The following is a 19,466-nucleotide window of genomic DNA, read 5'->3' as shown; positions in this document are numbered from 1 at the left end:
GGGGGAAAGGGGGAATGTTGAACTGGTGATCAAAAAATGTAGCTGGTAAAATGAAGACAGGTTACCTGGGGTTATTAGATGTTAGGTAGGTTAAAGTGTGCCATAAATCCAATGTCTATATTTAGTCCATGATTTTTTGTATCCAGTAGATTTATGAAGTGAAGTTCATAGCCTCGTCTACAAAAGGTGTTTTGTAAGTTACCTTTGAGGATTAGAACTGAGAGTCTGGCGAGAGAGTGGTTTTCTTGTGCGAAGTCTGCACCCACAAGTAATTGGGTATTGTTGTCTTTGACAGATTTTTGGTGTGCATTTGTTCTGGTACACAGTTATTGTTTGGTTTCTCCAATATATTTTTCCATCAGGACATTTAGTGCACTGGATGAGATGTATTACATTTCTGGAAGTGCAGGTGTAAGATCCAGGAATGGTGATGGTTCTGTTGTGGGGTGTAGTTATTGTGGGAGTGGTGGAGATGTGTCAGTGAGTTTTACATTTTTGTCCCGGAATGCTCTGGATCCATTCGGTATGCTTTGAGCCATAAGGAGTTTATTTCTGGTAATGAGGTATGAGTTGCAACTGTTTGAGGATTTTTCCATATAGGTTTCAGGGAAGGATGATAAGTCATAACTAAGGGTGTAGAATTCATGGAAATTTTCTTTTTGTACTGCAGCAAGTCTTCACATGGTATCTGGGTGGCTCTTTCAGAAGTGTGATTTCTCTCTCTGGAGGAGTGTTCTTGTTGGGTGAAAGCCCTTTTGAGATTTGCAGGGTGACAATTCCAGATATTCTCAGTGTAAATTCATTCGTATCGAAGAGCGTTGCTGTATATTACGGTTTTCTTGGTGTGTTTAGGGTGATTGCTGGTTCTGTGCAAATATGTATGTTGGTCCTTGGGTTTCTTGTGTATGGTGGTTTGTATTTTACCATTCTGGACATTAAGCATAATGTCTAAAAAGGAAATGTTGGTTTTGGAGTATTCAAGAGATAGTCTGATGGAGGGGTGATGGTTATTGAATTTGTGATGGAAATCAATCAGAGACTGCCGGTTTTTGGTCCAAATGATGAAGATGTCATCTATATACCTTAAGTATAGCATGGGTTTGATGTTGCAGTTCTTGAGGAATTCTTCCAGGTGGGTCATAAAATGTTGGCATATTTTGGGGCCATTTTGGTGCTCATAACTGTGCCCATGGTCTGGAGGAAGTGTTGGTTATTGAAACTGAAGTTGGTGTGTGTGAGGATGAAGTGTATAAGTTCAGCTATATCTTTAGGTCTGTGTTCTGAGTTGTAATCATGTTCTTGTAGATATGTAAGGCAGGCTTGGATGCCATTGTGGCATAAGCTGATAACATCCATGGTGGCTAGGAGGGTATTGCTAGAAATGTGGTCTGGGTTTTTAAGTTTTTGTAGAAAGTCTATTATGACTTAGACAAAACTCGGTCTTTGCGTGAGGTTTTAGGATGGATTCAATGAAACCTGATATTTCCTCAGTTAGGGTTCTATGGCTGGATATTATAGGTCTGCCTGGGTTTCGATGTTTGTGGATTTTAGGGACCATGTAAAGTCCCTGAATTGCATAGTGGGGGGATCAAGTTTTGTAGTTTTTCTTGTAGTTCAGATGGAAATTATGTGATGGTGGTTTTGAGTTTTAAGGTGAAAAGGGGAATTGGGACTTCCTCTAGTTTTTCATAGTAGGTGGCATCAGGGAGTTGTCTGTTGGCTTCTTTTGGGTAGTCTTCACAATTAAGGCTAACTATAGCTCCTCCTTTGTCTGCTGGCTTTATTACTATTTCATGATTGGGTCTTAGAGATTCTGTGGCTCTTCCCTCTGAGAGGGAGAGGTTGTTGTAGTGGTGTTTGTTGTTGATTATTTCATTGTTATTCTTTCCCTAAAGCAGTTAATATAGCAGTCGAGGTTTGAATTCATCCACTGTTAGGTGTCCAATCTGATGTTTTTTGGATTTTTTTGGTGTTAATCTTTTCTTCGATATTGTCACAGGATGAAGTGTTTTTGAAAATGGACTCATTTTGGTTGTGGAAATATTGCTTGAGATGGAGACATTGGAAAAATTCTTCTAGTTCTCCACATTTTAGCATGTTCACAGACCTGTGCCTTGCATACTGACTTCTATTCTACCCAGAAAAGCACAAAATTCACCAGCAGACTCTCTCTATGCCTGAAGAAGGGTGTTTGTGCCTGAAAGCTTGCAAATATTCTAACTATTCAGCTGGTATAATAAAAGATATCACATCTACCCAAAGAAACTTGTTCTGAATTTGGAAATTTGTGTCTTAGGGTATGATCTTCAGGCAGGAACTTATTCTTGTAGTGCATCTATGGAACAGTTACAGTTTAGTGATTTAACAAACATAAGCCCACAAGGAAAACAATTTTCCCACTTCATCTAGAGGGTCCAACTCCATACCAGTACTTTATAAACAAGTCATAGAAGTTATCTCTCCCTGAAGATCAAATGTAAGGTATAGTCATAGGACAAGCAGGAAAGAATGAAGAGAGACTGGATAAGGGCAATAAGACTAATGGATTCTGTAGGTGTGCGTGTAAATAACCACTTATTTTAGCAAACATAACAAACCTCAAACTCAGTCAAATTTGCTCAGCCCTAATCCAAACTTAGCACCCTGAAAATTATTGCGATATCAGGAACCAGAACGTGGATTACTAAAAGAATACGAATGAAAGAATAAGTAGATTGTAAAGGTCTAACGGGACTAATTCCCGGGGGTGGCCGTGATGCCCCCTGGTGGCCTCGTGATTCTTGCCCTGCTCTGGCTCTCTGGATGCCTTCCCTTTTTGCCCTTTCCTCTGTCCTGCCTTGCTGTTGTTACTTTATTAGGAAAAGTAGGCTGCCCCAGGGTTCCAGAATGAGCCCCTGTGTCCTACTAGTCCATGGATTCCTCTTGATCCCGCAGATCCTTGTCCTGCTCTTAGGCATCTGGTGTGGCCCTCCCAGCCTATCTGTTCTCTACCACACTGATTGCCTTAAGGTCTGATTTTGTATCCTCTGACCTCCCCAGAGCCACACCCATGCTCACAGGTGTTACCGTTCAGTCACTTTCCCCTTCCCAGCCTCTGCCCCTCTGCTCTCACTGGCCCCTTTCCTCAGCCCACTGCACCAGATCTTAGTTTATTGGGCACCAGCCCTGTCTTGTCCCTAGCTTCAGGCCTATTGCCCTGGTTTTGCCCTCTAGGCTTGTGGGCCCCTGGCCCTGTTTCCACCATTTTCAGGCACTGGGCACTCTGGCCTTGTTTTGCCCCCTGTCAAGATCTGGATTGCTCAGTCTAGGCTTCACCCTTTTATGGTTGCTGCCTATTAGTACCTTAAGCCCAACCCCTGCAGGGCTCAAAACAATCACATGCCCCTCAGACACTACTGGGACCTCCTACTTCCCCTGCTAATTCCAAGCTGGACCACTGGTCAAAACTGAAATGAGAAGCATAAGCTCTTTAGCTCTGCAATAGGCACTCTGCTGCCCAAGCAAGCCCTGCTCCATCATACTACTGCAGAGTGGCTAGCTCAGCAATAAGCACTCATATCCTGTGGCCCCTGGTGGGCTATTCTTCTGCAGACAGCTCATCAACGGCAGTGTTTCCTTCCACCTGGGCTGCTCTCTCCTGCTGTTTCTCCCTTAAAGTAATGGGGAGCCCCTGGCTCCCTGTTACAAAAGACTGGTGCTGTTTCTGCTGTTTAAGCTATTTTTTAAAGGAATAGAAAAGAAAATATGCAAAAGATTTCATGGAGTCTTCCTAAAATATATACTTGTAGTTTTTCTCTAAGTATAATATTAATTTTTTTAACACTGACAAGTAATGCCTCTTACTGCCAAAGGCTGGGCTTCTCTGTTGAGCAAATATTACCAGCTGTATGGCTTTGGGATTAGCAGTGAGCAAATCTCAGTCTGGAAACTGGGTTTGGTTTCAAGCAGTTCCCACAGCTTATCTAAATTGAGTTATCTCCAATCAATCCCCCTTCGTGTCCTATGGCTAGAACTTCTATTTTTACCTCTTGTTACAGCCCCAGTCTGCTAATTTCTTTGGATTGACTTTATTGACTGTACCTCTCCTCCTTCTCCCCCTTTGTGTCTCCATCTTTCACCTTCAAAAGTCTTTTCTCCACATGAGACTACAACATCAACATGTTGGCTCTTAGATTTAGCAGTCCGTATTAAATTAGCTGCTATCTACACACTGTATTAAAACTGTAACTTCCATATATCAGAGGTATTTTTGAAGCACTTTTTACCTAAAACCTTACAGAAGCAAAGAAAAACCCTGTAAACCTTAATCCTTTTTGTCCCTGAACAAGATGATTGCAAGTAAGCAGGAGCAGGTACAGGTATGACCATATCAGGGGTCAGCACTTAACGAAGAAAGTGGGAGCTGTATTCACATAAATGTGGAAAGCTGCCACTCTGGCACACACAATTGGAGGCACTTTGCCTTATGTAAGAAGCATGTATTGAGAGTCAGGTTATGACTAGGACATGGCTAGTCAGAACATGAACCTAAAATTACAACCCAAGGGATCAGGAACAGACAGTAGGAGATGTAAGGGTCACATATACAATCAGGGAATCATGAGGAGGAGCTGGCAGCTCAGGAACCCAAGATCTATAAGGGGACAGGATGTCAGCAGTCATCCTAGATAGAACCATGACTCAGGAACAAGAGACAAGGATTCAGGATAGGGTCACCAGCCAGGGGGTCCAGAGCAGGTAACAATAGCTGTACAGGGATGAGATATGGACAGTCATCAAGCCGAGCCATAAGTCAGGAGCCAGCTGCCAGAGGACACGAGTCTGTACGGGAATCTGGACCACAGGGGTCAAGGAGCCAACAAAGCAGTCTGGAATCCAGGGGGCACCAAGCAGGAACCAGGAACAGGGATGAAGCCAGGAAGGCAAATAGCAGAACCCAAGGAACAGAAAATCAGGACTCAGGGACTTGGAAACTAGGAATCAAAAATAGGAACCAAGAAACTAAGAATAAGGGGTAAGAAGCCTAATACTAGCTAGAAAGGCAACTGCCCTTTTAGAGCTGGACCCTGAAATAGCTGCTGCTTATAAGCTGGCATCCCATCCAAAGCAGGCAACTAGGGTCTAGTTTGGGTAGGCCCATTTGATAACTAGGGCCAGCTGAAGGCAATTCTCATTTGAGCAGTGGGTGCCACAATGGCCCTGATTTACATCCAACACCTGTAGAGGCAGCTTTAGACTAGAAAATCCCAGTCATAGATTCATAAATTCATAGAGCTTAGGGGCTGGAAAGGACCTCACAAGATCATCAGGTCCGGCCCCCCTTGCTCTAAGGCAGGAAAGACTGCTGAGGTCAGATGACCCCAGTGAGGTGTGCGTCCAGTTATCTTTTGAAGATCTCCATGGAAGCTGACTGTACCACCTCTGGAGGGAGTCCAGACTCTGGACACAGAAACCGGAAAGAAGTTTTTCCATATATCTAATCTGAAATGACCTTATATCAGCTTATGACCATTATTCCTAGTCTTCCCTTGGGGTGCCATGGTGAACAGATGTTCTCCTAGCCCCTGATGTTTGCCCCTTATATACTTAAAGGCTGCCATCAAATCCACCCTGAGTCTTCTCTTTTCCAGGCTGAACAGTCCTTCCTTCTGCCTCCCCTCATATGGCCTGTTCTCCAGATCTCTAATCATTCGTGTGGCCCTCCTTTGGACTCTTTCCAGCTTCTCCACATCCCTCTTGAAGTGTGGTGCCCAGAACTGGATGCAGTACTCCAGCTGCAGCCTCACCAATGATGAGTAGAGCAGGAGGATGACATGCTTAGTCTTGCTTGCAATGCATCGGTTGATGCATGACAGAGTGTTGTTCTCTTTGCCAACTATAGCATTGCACTGGTGGCTCATATTCATTGTATGGTTGATCATGACCCCCAGGTCTCTTTCAGTTCTGGTGCTGGCTAGTGTAGCACCACTAAGCCTGTAAGTATGTTGTAGATTATTTCTCCTCAGATGGAGCATTTTACATTTCTCGGTGCTAAACATCATCAGGTTTAGATCAGGCCACTTTACAAACCCGTCCAATTCAGCCTGTATCCTCAGTCTGTCCTCCAGTGTGATCACACTCCCCAATAACTTGGTGTCATTTGTGAACTTTGCCAGTATGCTTTTCACACCCATATCCAAATCATTGATAGAAATGTTGAAAAACACGGGTCCGAATACTGAGCCTTTAGGGACACCACTGGTCACCATTCACCATGTCAACTCAGTTCTGTCTACTAACACACTTTGAGTCTGACCTCATAGCCAGTTTCCCAACCACTAGACTGTTAAGTTGTTGAGGCCACAAATTCTCAATTTAACCATGAGGACATTGTGGGAGACCAAGTCAAATGCCTTTTTGAAATCCAAGTGTCTGACATCAACCTCATCTCCCTTATCCAGGTGGCAAGTTACCTGATATATTAGTCAATATTATTTTGAATATTATACCTGTCAATATTATTTTGAAACCTTTCACAAATTGTAATATAGATATTAACGGAGAATTCCAGTCAGCTTTTCAAAGAGCTGTCTCCATGGAAGAGCATTCACCATTGTTGTCTGTCTGTAAATTCTTTTATGGGATGCTTCTATTAATTGGAATATGCACTGAAGCACCTACATCACTTCCAGTTAGGTAGAGCACATGGAGCTGGTGTAGCAAGTTTCAACTACCATAACTGAGTGTCATAGACATAAGTAGATTACAATGGCGGGTAACACGCTTAGCACAGTCGGTCAGTAGTAGATGATCTATATCACAAATATCCTCTGACCAAGTTCTCTACCCCTGCATGCCTTCTCTGTGCTTCCTTTCTATTCATGCTTGCCTGCTGCCTCTTCAGGTTCAGCTTTACCAGAATTGGTAAACACCCTCTTCTAGAGTCAGGGTTGAGAATGCAGCTGAGTTCCTGCCAAAAAAGTGAATGAGCCTGTTGTCATTGTGCTGGTTCATGAGATAGTAAATGCAGTTGAGCCTCAGCTAAACTGTGACACTAACCCAACACAAACTGATACCAAATGCACTGTGTTAAAAAAACAGGGGTGGAGGGAGGGGTGGTGGGGCACAGAGCATTTTTCCAGTCACTTAACACTGGTGACAGTAATGTTAAGTGTTACTTGTAGCAAAGTAAATGCAGATATTTCAGGCAGAAATGTGACTTGCAAGTTGACAGCCCTCACATATTTAGATATGTCAAATTCAAAACTTTGGTCTTTTGATACAAAAGTTTTCAGATGAAGATTAATGCAAGAAGCAAATAGTAAATAAAGAAGAAATGCATTTTCTGTCACGTGTATTCAGTACAGCATTTTATCCATTTATTTAATTTTAAGTCTGACTTTTAACATTTTCAAATTGTGTCTTCTCCAGATACCATCAACTGCTTATCTCAGGTAGTTCTGTGAGAGCAGAGATGATGCTAAGTCATAGTTTTCCTTCACAGTTATTTTGAGACCTATTTATGATGCACTTTCACAGAGTATGGCTCCTAGAGTTTCTAAGAATAGCATTCTTGGGCATTTAAACAAAGTCTGTCAGCATTTGCTTCCTTGATCCCCTCTGGAGAAATCACTACATGAATCACTGCTTATGCCTATGAGTTATAAAAGTATGCAATTAACTCCTGTCAAGTTGTTAGAGGTTCTGATCATGTGTGAACTGACCATTTAACTTTTACATATAAAAAGACTCTTGCCTTTCTCTGAAGTGGCATCTTGCTGATGACTTTTCCCCTCTCTGCTTGCTTGATTAGATCCTTGATTGCAGTGCTTCAGGGAAACAATTTCACAAATTCATTGGAAACAAGTCCACTGAACCCCCTACCCCCCAACAAAACATTTTCATTTAATTATTGAATCTTGACATACTATTAAAAGATCAAATGGATGCTATATCCTTATAGATCAAATAATCTATGTAATTAGGAGGGACTTTACAGCAAGGATATATCTACCATGTATATGGTGACCACCCATCCCTAATTGGGCAGGACAGTCCCAGAAGGGAAACACCAAGTGCCATTCCTGACCCGTGTGCTTCCAGGACACCATTTGTCCCAGATTCACAGTATTGTGCAGGTATCTGAGTTTTCCGTTCACTGCAGAAAACCACAGGAAATGACAAGTTTCCCCTTGCAACCTGGCAGCATTCCAGCCTGCAAGGGGCAGCTTAGGGCTGCCAGAAGTGAGACACAGGGGGCATCATGTGCATGTGTGTGCATGTGGCTGGGGATGCAGCCAGGCAGCATGGAGAGCAGCTCCCTGCAGGTAAGTCTATGGCAGGGGAAGGGGAGTGCAGGGAGTGGTGAGGGGGACATTGAGGCTCCCATGGTGAGGGTGGGAGTGGGGCAGGGATTGGGGCACTGCCCAGCCAGGATAGTGCATGGGGCCTGGGGCTGGGGCATGGAGCGGGATAGAGCCATGGGCAGCTCATCCAGGGGGTATGGGGATGGCATGGGAGGCATGTGCCACCCCCATATTTGTGCATGGGATGAGGATGGATGCAGGAGGCTGCTCGCTGCAGCTTCAGAGCTCCCTGCCCTGCTGTCTTCCCCCTCCCATCCCCCCCCAGAGCCCCACACTGGAAACGCTGCCATGGCAAGTCCTCCTCTGCCCACCCAGCAGCAGCGGGGGTGGCAGCAGCATGGTGTTGTGTCCCTCACAAGGTGGGCAAGGGATGCCTCACCATGGCAGCAAAGCTAACATGAGGTTCCAGGGGGAGCCCACAGGGCAGGGAGCCCCGAGCTTATGGTAGGCATCTGCCCCGGCTCTGCTCAACTCTGCTCCGGCCATGCTGCCAGTGAGATGGGGGAGGTGGGCATGTGTTCTGCTGTTCCATTTTGAAAAGGTGGTCACCCTAACTATATCCTGCCTTCAGTTCTGCACTCAGCCTAAACTTATTGACACAATCCACGTTAAAAACCTTCAGCTTTCCCTTCACCCATCCAGAGCGCCCCGATAATTCTCGTGAGTGTCAGGGCCAGAACTCAGCCCTCCTAATGCGCCCTTCCTTGTGCATTCAGAACGCACCCAGTTCAGCCTTTCTATATCTGACTTCTGGTCAATCTGTATTCTACCTCCTGTTTCTAGTATCTATTATTAGAATCAAGCATAGGAGAGGCAAGTAGCAAATATTTGGGATTACTGAACATGAAAAAGGGAATAAGACAGTTTATATTTGTAATGTTTGTACAAATTAATTGCTATTTATTTTATTTAAATTAAACATTTTACTCTGGGCTGTGGCCTGTAGGCACTACCATAATATTAATGTGTATTGGTACTCATAAATATATTAATCAATCATGATAATTGGAAGACACCTAAATGAATTTGAACTTATTCGTGAACTCTCTTTCAGTAGAAAATGGCTGCTGTATAAGCAAAGGGTGGAAACTCATGAATATTGCTTTGATTGAAAATGCTGCATCTGTTTCCATATATACTGTGGTCACCATTAAAAAATCAGCATTTGTATTTGCTTGCAGCTGCAACATAGTTATATCTGACATGCAATTTGGTCTGTACTTAGAATAGGAAATCACTGTGTCTAAGTACAGACAATCAAAAAGCCTGAGGCTAAGTTGATTCAATCTTTGCCAGTTAGTCTAAGCTCTGTACATTGAACCACTAAACAAGTGAATAGACATTCACTTTTGATTCCAGAAATGCAGCCACATGCCTGCATTTTTCCAGGCCAGAAACCACGGAGCTTAGGGGTGCTAAATCACACCTCTCTGCTGGGCTGGAGAAGATAGCTTAGGCCAAGGCTAGCCCACCCACCCTGAAGGGGGTACGTTGCATGGGCAAAGCATCTTGAGATGCTGGGGGACTGTGAGTTAACTCTGAATCTGGAGGGGATCTGGGACAGAAGTTCAATAAACTGATTTAACCTAACTCAGTTAAGTCTGATACTGCAGCCATCCAAGTTTATTTTAAACCAGTTTGTGTTATTTTGAAAGTGATTTATGTGCAGTGAATTTCTGTTGTTTTACAGATTTGAACTGGTTTCTGATCATTTATATGAGTTGATATGTAATTTCTGTCTCTAGCCTGTGGTAAAGTTTTGGTGTCTGATGGCAACTAGTGAATTCTCAAAGGCATTTGTAGAAATCCTTTAATGCAGGACAATGCTTTCCCTTTCATGCAAATGAATTATTAATCCCAAATTAGCATTCACTCTATTCCTTTTTCAGACACAGATACTAAAAAGTCTAATAATATTATAGAAATCAAATTTTTTGCAATATTTGCTTTTATCCCAATTTTCACTTTCTTATAACTATTTCCATAGAATATGACACCAAAAATATTGTGTATTAGCTACAAAGAAATAGATAGAGACTCCAGTAGAGATTGCATATAGGGATTACCTGAGCTTCACAATTGTATGGTAATGTGCTTGTATAATAAACTTTTCCCTAAAAAACAAAAATCAGTCACATACACACATTCCCAAAAAGTGATACCAGCAGTATTTTAAACCGCCAACAATGTTACAGATTTTCATATTTTTTTCTTTATACCAATAGGAGATCTTTTGATGTCATGAGCTCCAAGTATGCTTTCAAAAAAAATTGTAAAAAATCTCTACTGTATAATTTGAATATCATTCAAACTTGTATAATTTGAATATAATTTGAATACAATTGAGATAACATTTGAAGGACTAAGGAAGAGAAACAGAAAATAATTTTTGAGGAACAGGAGTGGATCTGTTTCTGAGGTTGTATTTTTTCCTGAATTTCAGGAAAAGGAAACATATTTTCAGTATTCATCTCATTTACCTCTATAGACAGACAAGCTATACCTGTGTATCAGCATCAAATGATGAGTCTAATTGTTTTACTTTTTAGTAGAATAGTGATACCTTTGCCTAGCCTCATAAATACATTCCTTTTGTGCCTATAGCAATTGACATTATCTCATGTTGTCACTATTTTTTCTCTTTCTAGGTGATGTCATTGTCTATATTAATGAAGTTTGTGTCCTTGGACATACTCACGCAGATGTAGTCAAGCTCTTCCAATCTGTTCCTATTGGTCAGAGTGTCAACCTGGTGCTGTGTCGTGGATACCCTTTGCCCTTTGATCCTGAAGATCCTGCCAATAGCATGGTGCCACCACTTGCAGTAATGGAGAGGCCGCCAGTAGTAGTAAATGGAAGACATAACTATGAAACTTATTTGGAATACATATCTAGGACCTCTCAATCTGTTCCAGATATAACAGATCGACCACCACATTCCTTGCACTCCATTCCAGCAGATAGTCAACTTGATAGCACATTCCCACCACCTGTTCATGATGATAATGTATCAATGGCTTCTTCGGGGGCCACACAAGCTGAACTCATGACCTTAACCATTGTGAAAGGGGCCCAGGGCTTTGGCTTCACTATAGCAGACAGTCCTACAGGACAGAGGGTGAAGCAAATTCTAGACATTCAGGGATGCCCTGGTTTGTGTGAAGGTGACCTCATTGTTGAGATCAACCAGCAGAATGTACAGAACCTGAGCCATGCAGAAGTAGTGGATATACTTAAAGAATGTCCTGTTGGAAGTGAAACTTCTTTGATTATACATAGAGGAGGTAAGTCTAGAAAGTCTGTACAATTACAAAAATGTGTGTGAAAGGTTCTAAACAAGGGGAGCTCCGTATGCTCACTACATCTGTGTGCACTGGATTGGAAGCTGGGTTCTGGGCAGGGGGAGGGGGAATCACTGTTCTTCTGAAAATGTTTGTGTGCATGTACACACACACACACACACACACACACATGTATGCATATATGAAGTACTGTAGGCCCAATGTAATAGTTTATTGTATATTCTTTCCTGTGTTTTAAGCTCTAACCTTGTGCCAAATATGTTCTGTCTGTATAAGTGTAAGATAACCACCAGTGCATTCCATATCCTTTTAGCATTTAATAGTTTGAATGAAAGTTGCATGCAAATTCTTATAGTCTCAAACCAAAGTATTGCAAAGGTTAATTAAATTACTTATCTGCCTGTTATTCAAGTATAACAAAATGAGAACAAAGCTGAATCTGTTAAAAATGAAAGGGGCACAGTCAAGTTTGTGAGATCATTTGATGTACTTTTTCCTTCCTCATAAAACCATTGTACAATAGAATTTTGTTTCTTCCCCAAAATACAAAGTTACTCTGTATATTTTTGTCTATTTAAAAATGGCAGCTAGAGCTCAGCTTTCATGCTTATGATAGTAAATATGTGCATTTATTCCTTAGGTAAACAGGTAAAGGCCTGAATAAGAATAGCTCTTTTTAATACCTAGACAGTAAACTGTTATTTCTTCACTTAGGATCTTAGTAAAGAACATATATATTTACTGATGTGTTAGTTCAGGTGATAAATACCCAATGGATACTTCTAAATAAAATTAGATTTCTTTAGTTAAATCACCAATTCCTTTAAATTAGTAAGTCTTATGTCAATGAATGTATGTTATTCTGAACTTTAAAAAAAATGGATGTGGCTAAGAATATATTTATCACTTTTTGTTTTTAGAAGTACAGTGTGAGCAGTGAAGCAAGTATTAATGTCAGCAGATGCCAAAAGTTACTATAGCAAAATAATTGCCATCTCAGTACCTATATTGCCTACAAAGCCTAGAACAAATCATGTCAAAGAAACCTGATTACATTTTTCGTATCAAATCACAAAATTAATTGATGGAGAAAACATTAGAAGATTTAATACATGGAGATCCAACTAGGCAGTTGATAGAGTATAAATCTCAGAATCATCTGTGAAAAATTAATTTGCATTAGACTAAATATAACATTCCGTTTATCCCTTGGAATGAAATCCACTGAAGAACTATGAGCAAAAAAATAAAGAGCAATATAAAAACTTAGAGAAAGTTTAGTGATGTCTGCAAGGGTTGCTGGAGTTGGGGTCAGATCTAGTTTTATTTTAACGTTATTAATAAAGCAGATACATGGAATAAGCTGCATGTTGAGTTATGTGGCAAATGATGGTAAATGGGGTTGATTGTTGGGTAGTAGAAATAATATAAGGGGAACCAGAGAGGTTAGAACACAAAATTATATTTAATATGGAGAAAATTCAAACTAATGCATCTCCAGGAGAAAATAATCAAAACAATCCAAACTAATCCAAGCTTGATAGCTTCAGTCAGAAGAGGAGGGTGGAATACAGTAATGATGAAGAAAAAGGCTGAGTGAGTGGGGACAGCAAAGTAGATTTGAGCTTGCAATACAATTTAGGTAAAAAATGAACTACTCGATTGCTCAGGTAGGTCCTTTCTCTGTGGAATTTCTTTTTAGTTACTTTACTGAACATGCATGCTGTACATAGTTACAGAGAGAAAATGAGCACTTGACAAAACAGTAAGTAGAGCAGGTGTTGGCAACTTACAGCCCATGAGCCAGATCTGGCCCACATAGCCACTGGATCTGATCTTCAGAGCCGGAGGTATTTGGCAGCAGCAGTAGAGTGGGCAACTGTACAGAGGGGAGAAGTGGTGACAGCAACCAGAAAGAGTTCCTAACCACTTAGAAGAGGGAAGAAAATGAGTTTCTACAAGTATTAGAATATGATGGAAATCAAGAAGGGATGGGAGCTTTTGGTAAAATACAAGCGATACAAATAGTAATCAGGAACAAACAAAAACCAGAAAGTATTTCACAACAGGTTTAGACTTGAAAGCACTCAAACTTGGGGAATGATGGCCTTTGTCTTGAGACATCCAAAACTGCTGAACAACGCAATATAGATATATACATTAAAGGGGATTCTTCTGCCAAAGGAAAAAAATTAAATATTTTAGTCTATACAGAAATGAGTTTCTTGGAAAGAATTTTTTGTTCACTAACTCATAGGTACAGTGTGACTAGAGAAACAGGTTTGTGATCAGTTCTTATAAAATAACCCAAATATGAACTGCAGCCCTAGCAACATTTAACTTAAACCTGCTAGAATTCTAAAATATTTAATCTGTTACAAGGGTAAAGGTAAGTTACTCTTCTTCATTACTTTTTTGTACCAGATCTTTATTTTTTTGCTTGGATACATGACAACACTTGAAATGAACCCTCATGTTCCATCTTTTCCTTGTATGTCCAATGACTTTTTACTTTTGCTAAGACAAAAAACAGCATTTGCTAGAAGATGGAAGTTGAATGTTACATATTGTTATTGGAGACTTGTAATTTGCCCATATATATTGACCAGTACAGTATAGTGTTAAAAATCTATTTTCAAAAGAACTGAGTTTTTCACTCTCTAGTTAAACAGTTTTGTCCTTCTTAGAAGCACAAAAAAAAGTTGATATTCATCAAGGTATATATTTGCTACAGGTACTAACAAAAATCTTTTTTGCCATGGAACTGGCAAAAAAGCATTTTGCCCTTAACATTTCAATAGCATGGATATGTAAATGAAGAAAAGCTATGCATCTATCATGGGGGGACATGGGAGAAAAATAGTAGTATCCAAAATAAAGGGTTTGCAAAGGTATCAGGACCTAGCTTGAACTAACTGTAGCTGGAACTTCACAAATTGATGATCACCAATCATCATTGATCATCAACCTGTCATCAAACAATGATGACCATTTCAGGAGGAGGAAGTATTACTAGTTTTCCACTGTATTTACCTTATGTCTTCTGAAGTAGTACTATAAGGTCTCTTTTTATCTGATATCATCAGTTCATGGGTTTTGCTATATTGCCAGAGAAAATTAGATATTATTTAAAAATAAAAATATGGGCAGGTGTTCAGGTCAGTATATGTTCAAACAGCTAACAAGAAAAAGGAGTCATGGGGGTTCAAGAAGCACAGAATTTGTTTACTGAATAATGCAGCTGCTAAGCTAAATTTGGGTCAAACGCCTTGCTGATTCCATTCCTCTGGATCTGTTTCCTGTTGGTCAACCCCAAGTCCCCCCTCCCTTGACTTCGGGGAGGGAGGAGAAAGTCACACACATCCCTTTGCTAAAGGTAGAAACTACCTGCCCCACTTCCTTGATAAGGCATCAAATATTGAGATTAGAGCATAACACTACTGAAGATGAAATAAAGCTAAAACTTGACATGAACAGTGTAAATCCCAGTCCCCATCTCCAGGCTGAAGGGTAACAAAATAGTGGAGGGCCCCTCTTCTGAGAGGGAGCGGCAGAGTAAGTGGGCACATTTCTACCCACAGCATTTCCCATCACTGACATACACACAATAATTCACAGTGGTTTTTTACCTGACAAACTTGCTGCATCAGATAGCAGCACACTTAGACACAGTGATTTCCTATTCTAAGTACAGACCAAATTGCATGTCGCATATAACTATGTTGCAGCTGCAAGCAAATACAAATGCTGATTTCTTAATGGTGACCACAGTATGTTGGTCAACCCCAAGGGCCCCCAGTGTGGAGGCTCCTGCACTCCACATTGGCTACTTACTGAATTGCAGTGTTGCTGAATTCACACAGCAGTGCTGATAGGCTGATTAGCACTGCTGAAAGTCAGTGCTAATTAACCTGTCCACCCTGCTCTGCTAACGTGGCAGGAGGTACCCACCCAAAGGACCAATGTTTGAGGACTCTGCTGCTTGGCCTGGCAAATGTGTGAGATAGGATTTCTTGGTGAACAGATTCTTCTACAGAAATGAAAGCTGAGCTGAGAGTGAATCATTAACGATTCTGTAATTGAAGACAGACTCTTTTGTGGGACACACAATTACAGCTTATCAAAGAGAATCAGATTTAACCCTAAAAATGCTTCCAAATATCATCTTCACCAAGGTCTGTTGAATGGTATAAGGAAAGAAATGATGACCAGATCCAAATTATATTCAGAGGTGCCTAAATAGCAGTTAGGGAGAAGCTGTGGGGAGGAGGGAGAAACCTAACTCATTGAAACTCATAAAAATATTAGAGGTCTAGGAAAGATGATTTATGATGAGAAAAGGCTGGATGACTTACGAGAAAAGGATTATTTAGTCTGGGGAAGAGAAGAATGAAGGGAGATCTAATAACTGTCTTCAAATACATGAAGGGTGGTTATAAAGACAATGGTGATAGATTGTTCTTTGTAGCCTCAGGACACAGGGCAAGAAATAATGGTCTTGAACTACAACAAAATTAATTTAAGCTGAATGTTAGGAAAAAACTCTCTCCCTACGAGAGCAGTTAAAAACTAGAACAGATTACCTAGAGAGGTTGTGTAGGGTCCATCACTGGAATTTTTTAAGATTGGGTTAAATAAACAGTAGTCGGGAATGGCTTAGACAGGAATGATCGCGTCTTGAGCAGAGGACTGGCCTACATAACCTCCTGAGTCCTATCCTACCCTATTTTTCTTTGATTGTGTGTTTCTGTGTGCAACCCTGTCATTGGCTGCAAAACTGCTTCAGTGTCCAGATTATATAGGTGCCTCTGTTTGAGCCTGAAAAGTTCACTGGGTCCTACACTTTAGCTTCTGGGCATGTTGAGAAGCAATCCAATTTGATCATCTAGGCACCCAACTCCTACCTAACATGTGTTACAATTGAGGTGGGTGATCTTCCCTCCCATAGCAGAACCCTTAACACTGGGATACAATACCATGCTCCATCCTTTTTGGGTTTCTTCTGGCCCCACAACTATTGTATTCTTGGCAGTGTATAGAACTCAGCTTAAACAGGAGAGGTGTGAAGTAAAGATTCATGGCAAAGGCAATACAGACACAAAGGGATCCCTGCTTGTCAGGGCTGCACCATTGCAAAACACCCTCCCTTGGACCAAGTAAAGCCAAACAGAGAGACCAATAGGCCAAACAACCAAAAGTGTCCTTTCCTGGAAGGGCTGTATGCTTCAGGCAAGGGGAGAGTACATAGAAACTGTTCAGAGAATGTCAAACTAAGCAGGCAGCTTGCTACAACAAAGGAGCCAAGGACCCAAGGTCCCTGCACACAGGTGAGCGTGTACTGATCAAACCATCAGTTAGCTAAAAATTTAATAGAGAAATACATTAGTCCAAAACTACAGTGGGACACAAATCATATAAAACAGCTACATATTGAGAGCAGCAGTACCGATGAAACCAAAGGCAACTGTGGAGTAGCAGCAGACAGCCCAACATATTCAGAGAGATAGAACAAAGGCCAGGATCAGGAAGACACAGAAGGAATATCAGTCACCAGCTGGCCAGGCATTAAGGAATCAGAAGAAATGACCAACAATAACCTGCACAACACAATGAAGGCAGCATCAGGGAGGAGTAACTATTCCCCAAAAGAGATAACACAAACAAGAAGTAAGGAGTTCATTCAAATTTAGCACACTTGACGGACCCTGAGGCCTAGTGAGTTCTAGTGGAATAGCAGGGAGGCGTGTTTCCCTGGGATGGCTGATGTATTCATAACTTCTCATCCCTGCAAATAGTTGCACCGCATAGCCAGAAATATTGTTATAAAGAATCAAGTAATAACTGACATAGAACTTGGAAGGAAGAGCAGACATGGCCGGAGGTAAGAGGTTGCTGGGACATCAGGAAGCACCTTAGTGCGCACTGCTAGAGCACTAGCTGCAGCTACAATATTTCTAGAAATAATTTCCTGAATAAAGTCCTATTTATAATTATACACATGGTATAAGCCAACATTTTAGCCTCCATCTTTTATCTCATAGCTTGTGATTTCCTGTACCCACCTACTCCCACCCATCCAGTTCTATGCAAGGCACTGCTACTTCCCTACAGTATAACCGCCCTTGTACCCAGTGCTTAAAACTAGCCTTAAAGAAAATCAAGTCGTATAATTGAATAGATGCTTTTTTCAGTTTCTGTCCGACTGTAAAAGTTCATCTGAACTTCAACAATTCCCTCAAGATTAATTCTGTGCAAATCAATTCTTCCTAAAATTGCTTTAGTTTGTTTGTTTTTGTATTTACTTTGCTTTGTTCTTTATCCAATGACAATAGAAATATTTCATGAGTGCAGGTTTTTTTAAACCATACTACCTTGTCAGTTTCATTCACTTTGGTAGTAGATGTCATGTCATCACCTGCATATTCACCCCTCTTCATTTTCTCTACATAGACATGGATATCCTAGAACATAGTATTTCCATATCCTTTTGTGTTGCCACTTATATTGCTAAAATTATTTCCAAAAGCAAAATGTCTGAAAAGCTTTAAATAATGTTGCCATGGTAGAAATACTGATTTGCTTACACTTGAATATCATTCCTGGAAGCACTGCATTCAAGTTTCATTTTTTCCGGTAAGGCATGTCACAGCTCAGAGAATATTACTGTTTAACCTGTGGGGAGATAGCCTCTACTCATACCCCTCAGACTCCATGACTCGGTAGTATTATAAATTACATTAGGTTTTGAATTTTGAAGTTCTAAACATCTCTGTACCATCTTGCCTATCAAATGAATTTTCAGAAATATTTTACAAATTATAGCAGATAATGGGAGTTTTAGCAGTTTTATCTCATTTTCCATGTTTATATCATGGTTTTTACAAGAGATTATCTGAAAATGCTCAAAAAGACAAATGGCCAAATCTCAGCAGCACAGAGCACATTATTTGTTACTAGTACTGGCTGGCAAACCTTGAAAGAGAGAGAGAGCCCAAGCACCCTAAAAAACACAGTAATGAGATTTTCATATATTTTACTGTACAGCTCTGATTAGCAGTGAAGCTCTGTGTAATCACCTTTGTATTTCTGAATGAGAAAAAATGAAATCATAGACCTTTTTAATGAATATGGATTCCTGAAAAAACAGATATCAATAATAGGAAACAGCTAATATTACATTGTATTAATGGAAGTGATGTTAATTACATTACATTTCAAAGTGGTAGTGTTATGCTTTTTCTTCATCCTCCTTATTAATGTTCATTCACAGTGTGTTACTTTGTGGATAATTTTGCAGTGCATTAGATAAATCTTTTTTACACATACTGCATAGGAGATTTTTAATGAGAATTAGCTGGAGTTTTGTTTGAAAAGTACTTTTATTATTGGTGGAAGTGCTTTCTAATGTAGGCTTAGAAGGTCGGTATTAAATTTGAATAGTGCTTTCATTAAAACTTAAGGGGACGATTATGCCAGGGATGTGCATGTGTCTTGTTAGCACTAAGAGTTACATTTACACATTGAATAAAGAAATAGGTCCCCTTTGAACGCTTTTAGTAAAAAGGAAGTATAGTTATGCCATTGGGTGCATCTACATGAGACGTTTACTGTGTAGCTGCCTAATTAGCTCCACAGTAAACGTCTCAGTGTCTACAAATGTACCCCTATTAGAGTGCAATAAACCAATAAACTTTGCTGCTGGTTAGAGTACTTGTAAATACAAGTACTATCCTGTAGCAGAGTATTTTTAGTGTACAGCAACACAAATGTAGACACTGACATTGCTGGCTAGGGCACAAGGGTGCTTCAGGGTGGGTCC

At 40.7% G+C, this 19,466-nt stretch overlaps 1 protein-coding gene across 12 annotated transcripts in view; it reads left to right on the top strand.

The window, feature by feature from the left end:
* Positions 1–19,466, top strand: part of MAGI2 (membrane associated guanylate kinase, WW and PDZ domain containing 2) — a 1,214,455-nt gene that overhangs the window by 1,012,867 nt on the left and 182,122 nt on the right. For all 12 annotated transcript variants that reach the window (XM_019543630.1, XM_019543629.1, XM_019543624.1 and 9 more), the window contains one exon: positions 10,994–11,629. In XM_019543630.1, the coding sequence (XP_019399175.1) occupies positions 10,994–11,629 (636 nt within the window). The remainder of the gene's footprint in view (positions 1–10,993; positions 11,630–19,466) is intronic.

Source organism: Crocodylus porosus, unplaced genomic scaffold (assembly GCF_001723895.1).
Source record: "Crocodylus porosus isolate Cpor-Errol unplaced genomic scaffold, CroPor_comp1, whole genome shotgun sequence".
In the NCBI taxonomy this organism is placed as follows: Eukaryota; Metazoa; Chordata; order Crocodylia; family Crocodylidae; genus Crocodylus; species Crocodylus porosus.
This window is presented reverse-complemented; position numbering and strand designations above follow the sequence as displayed.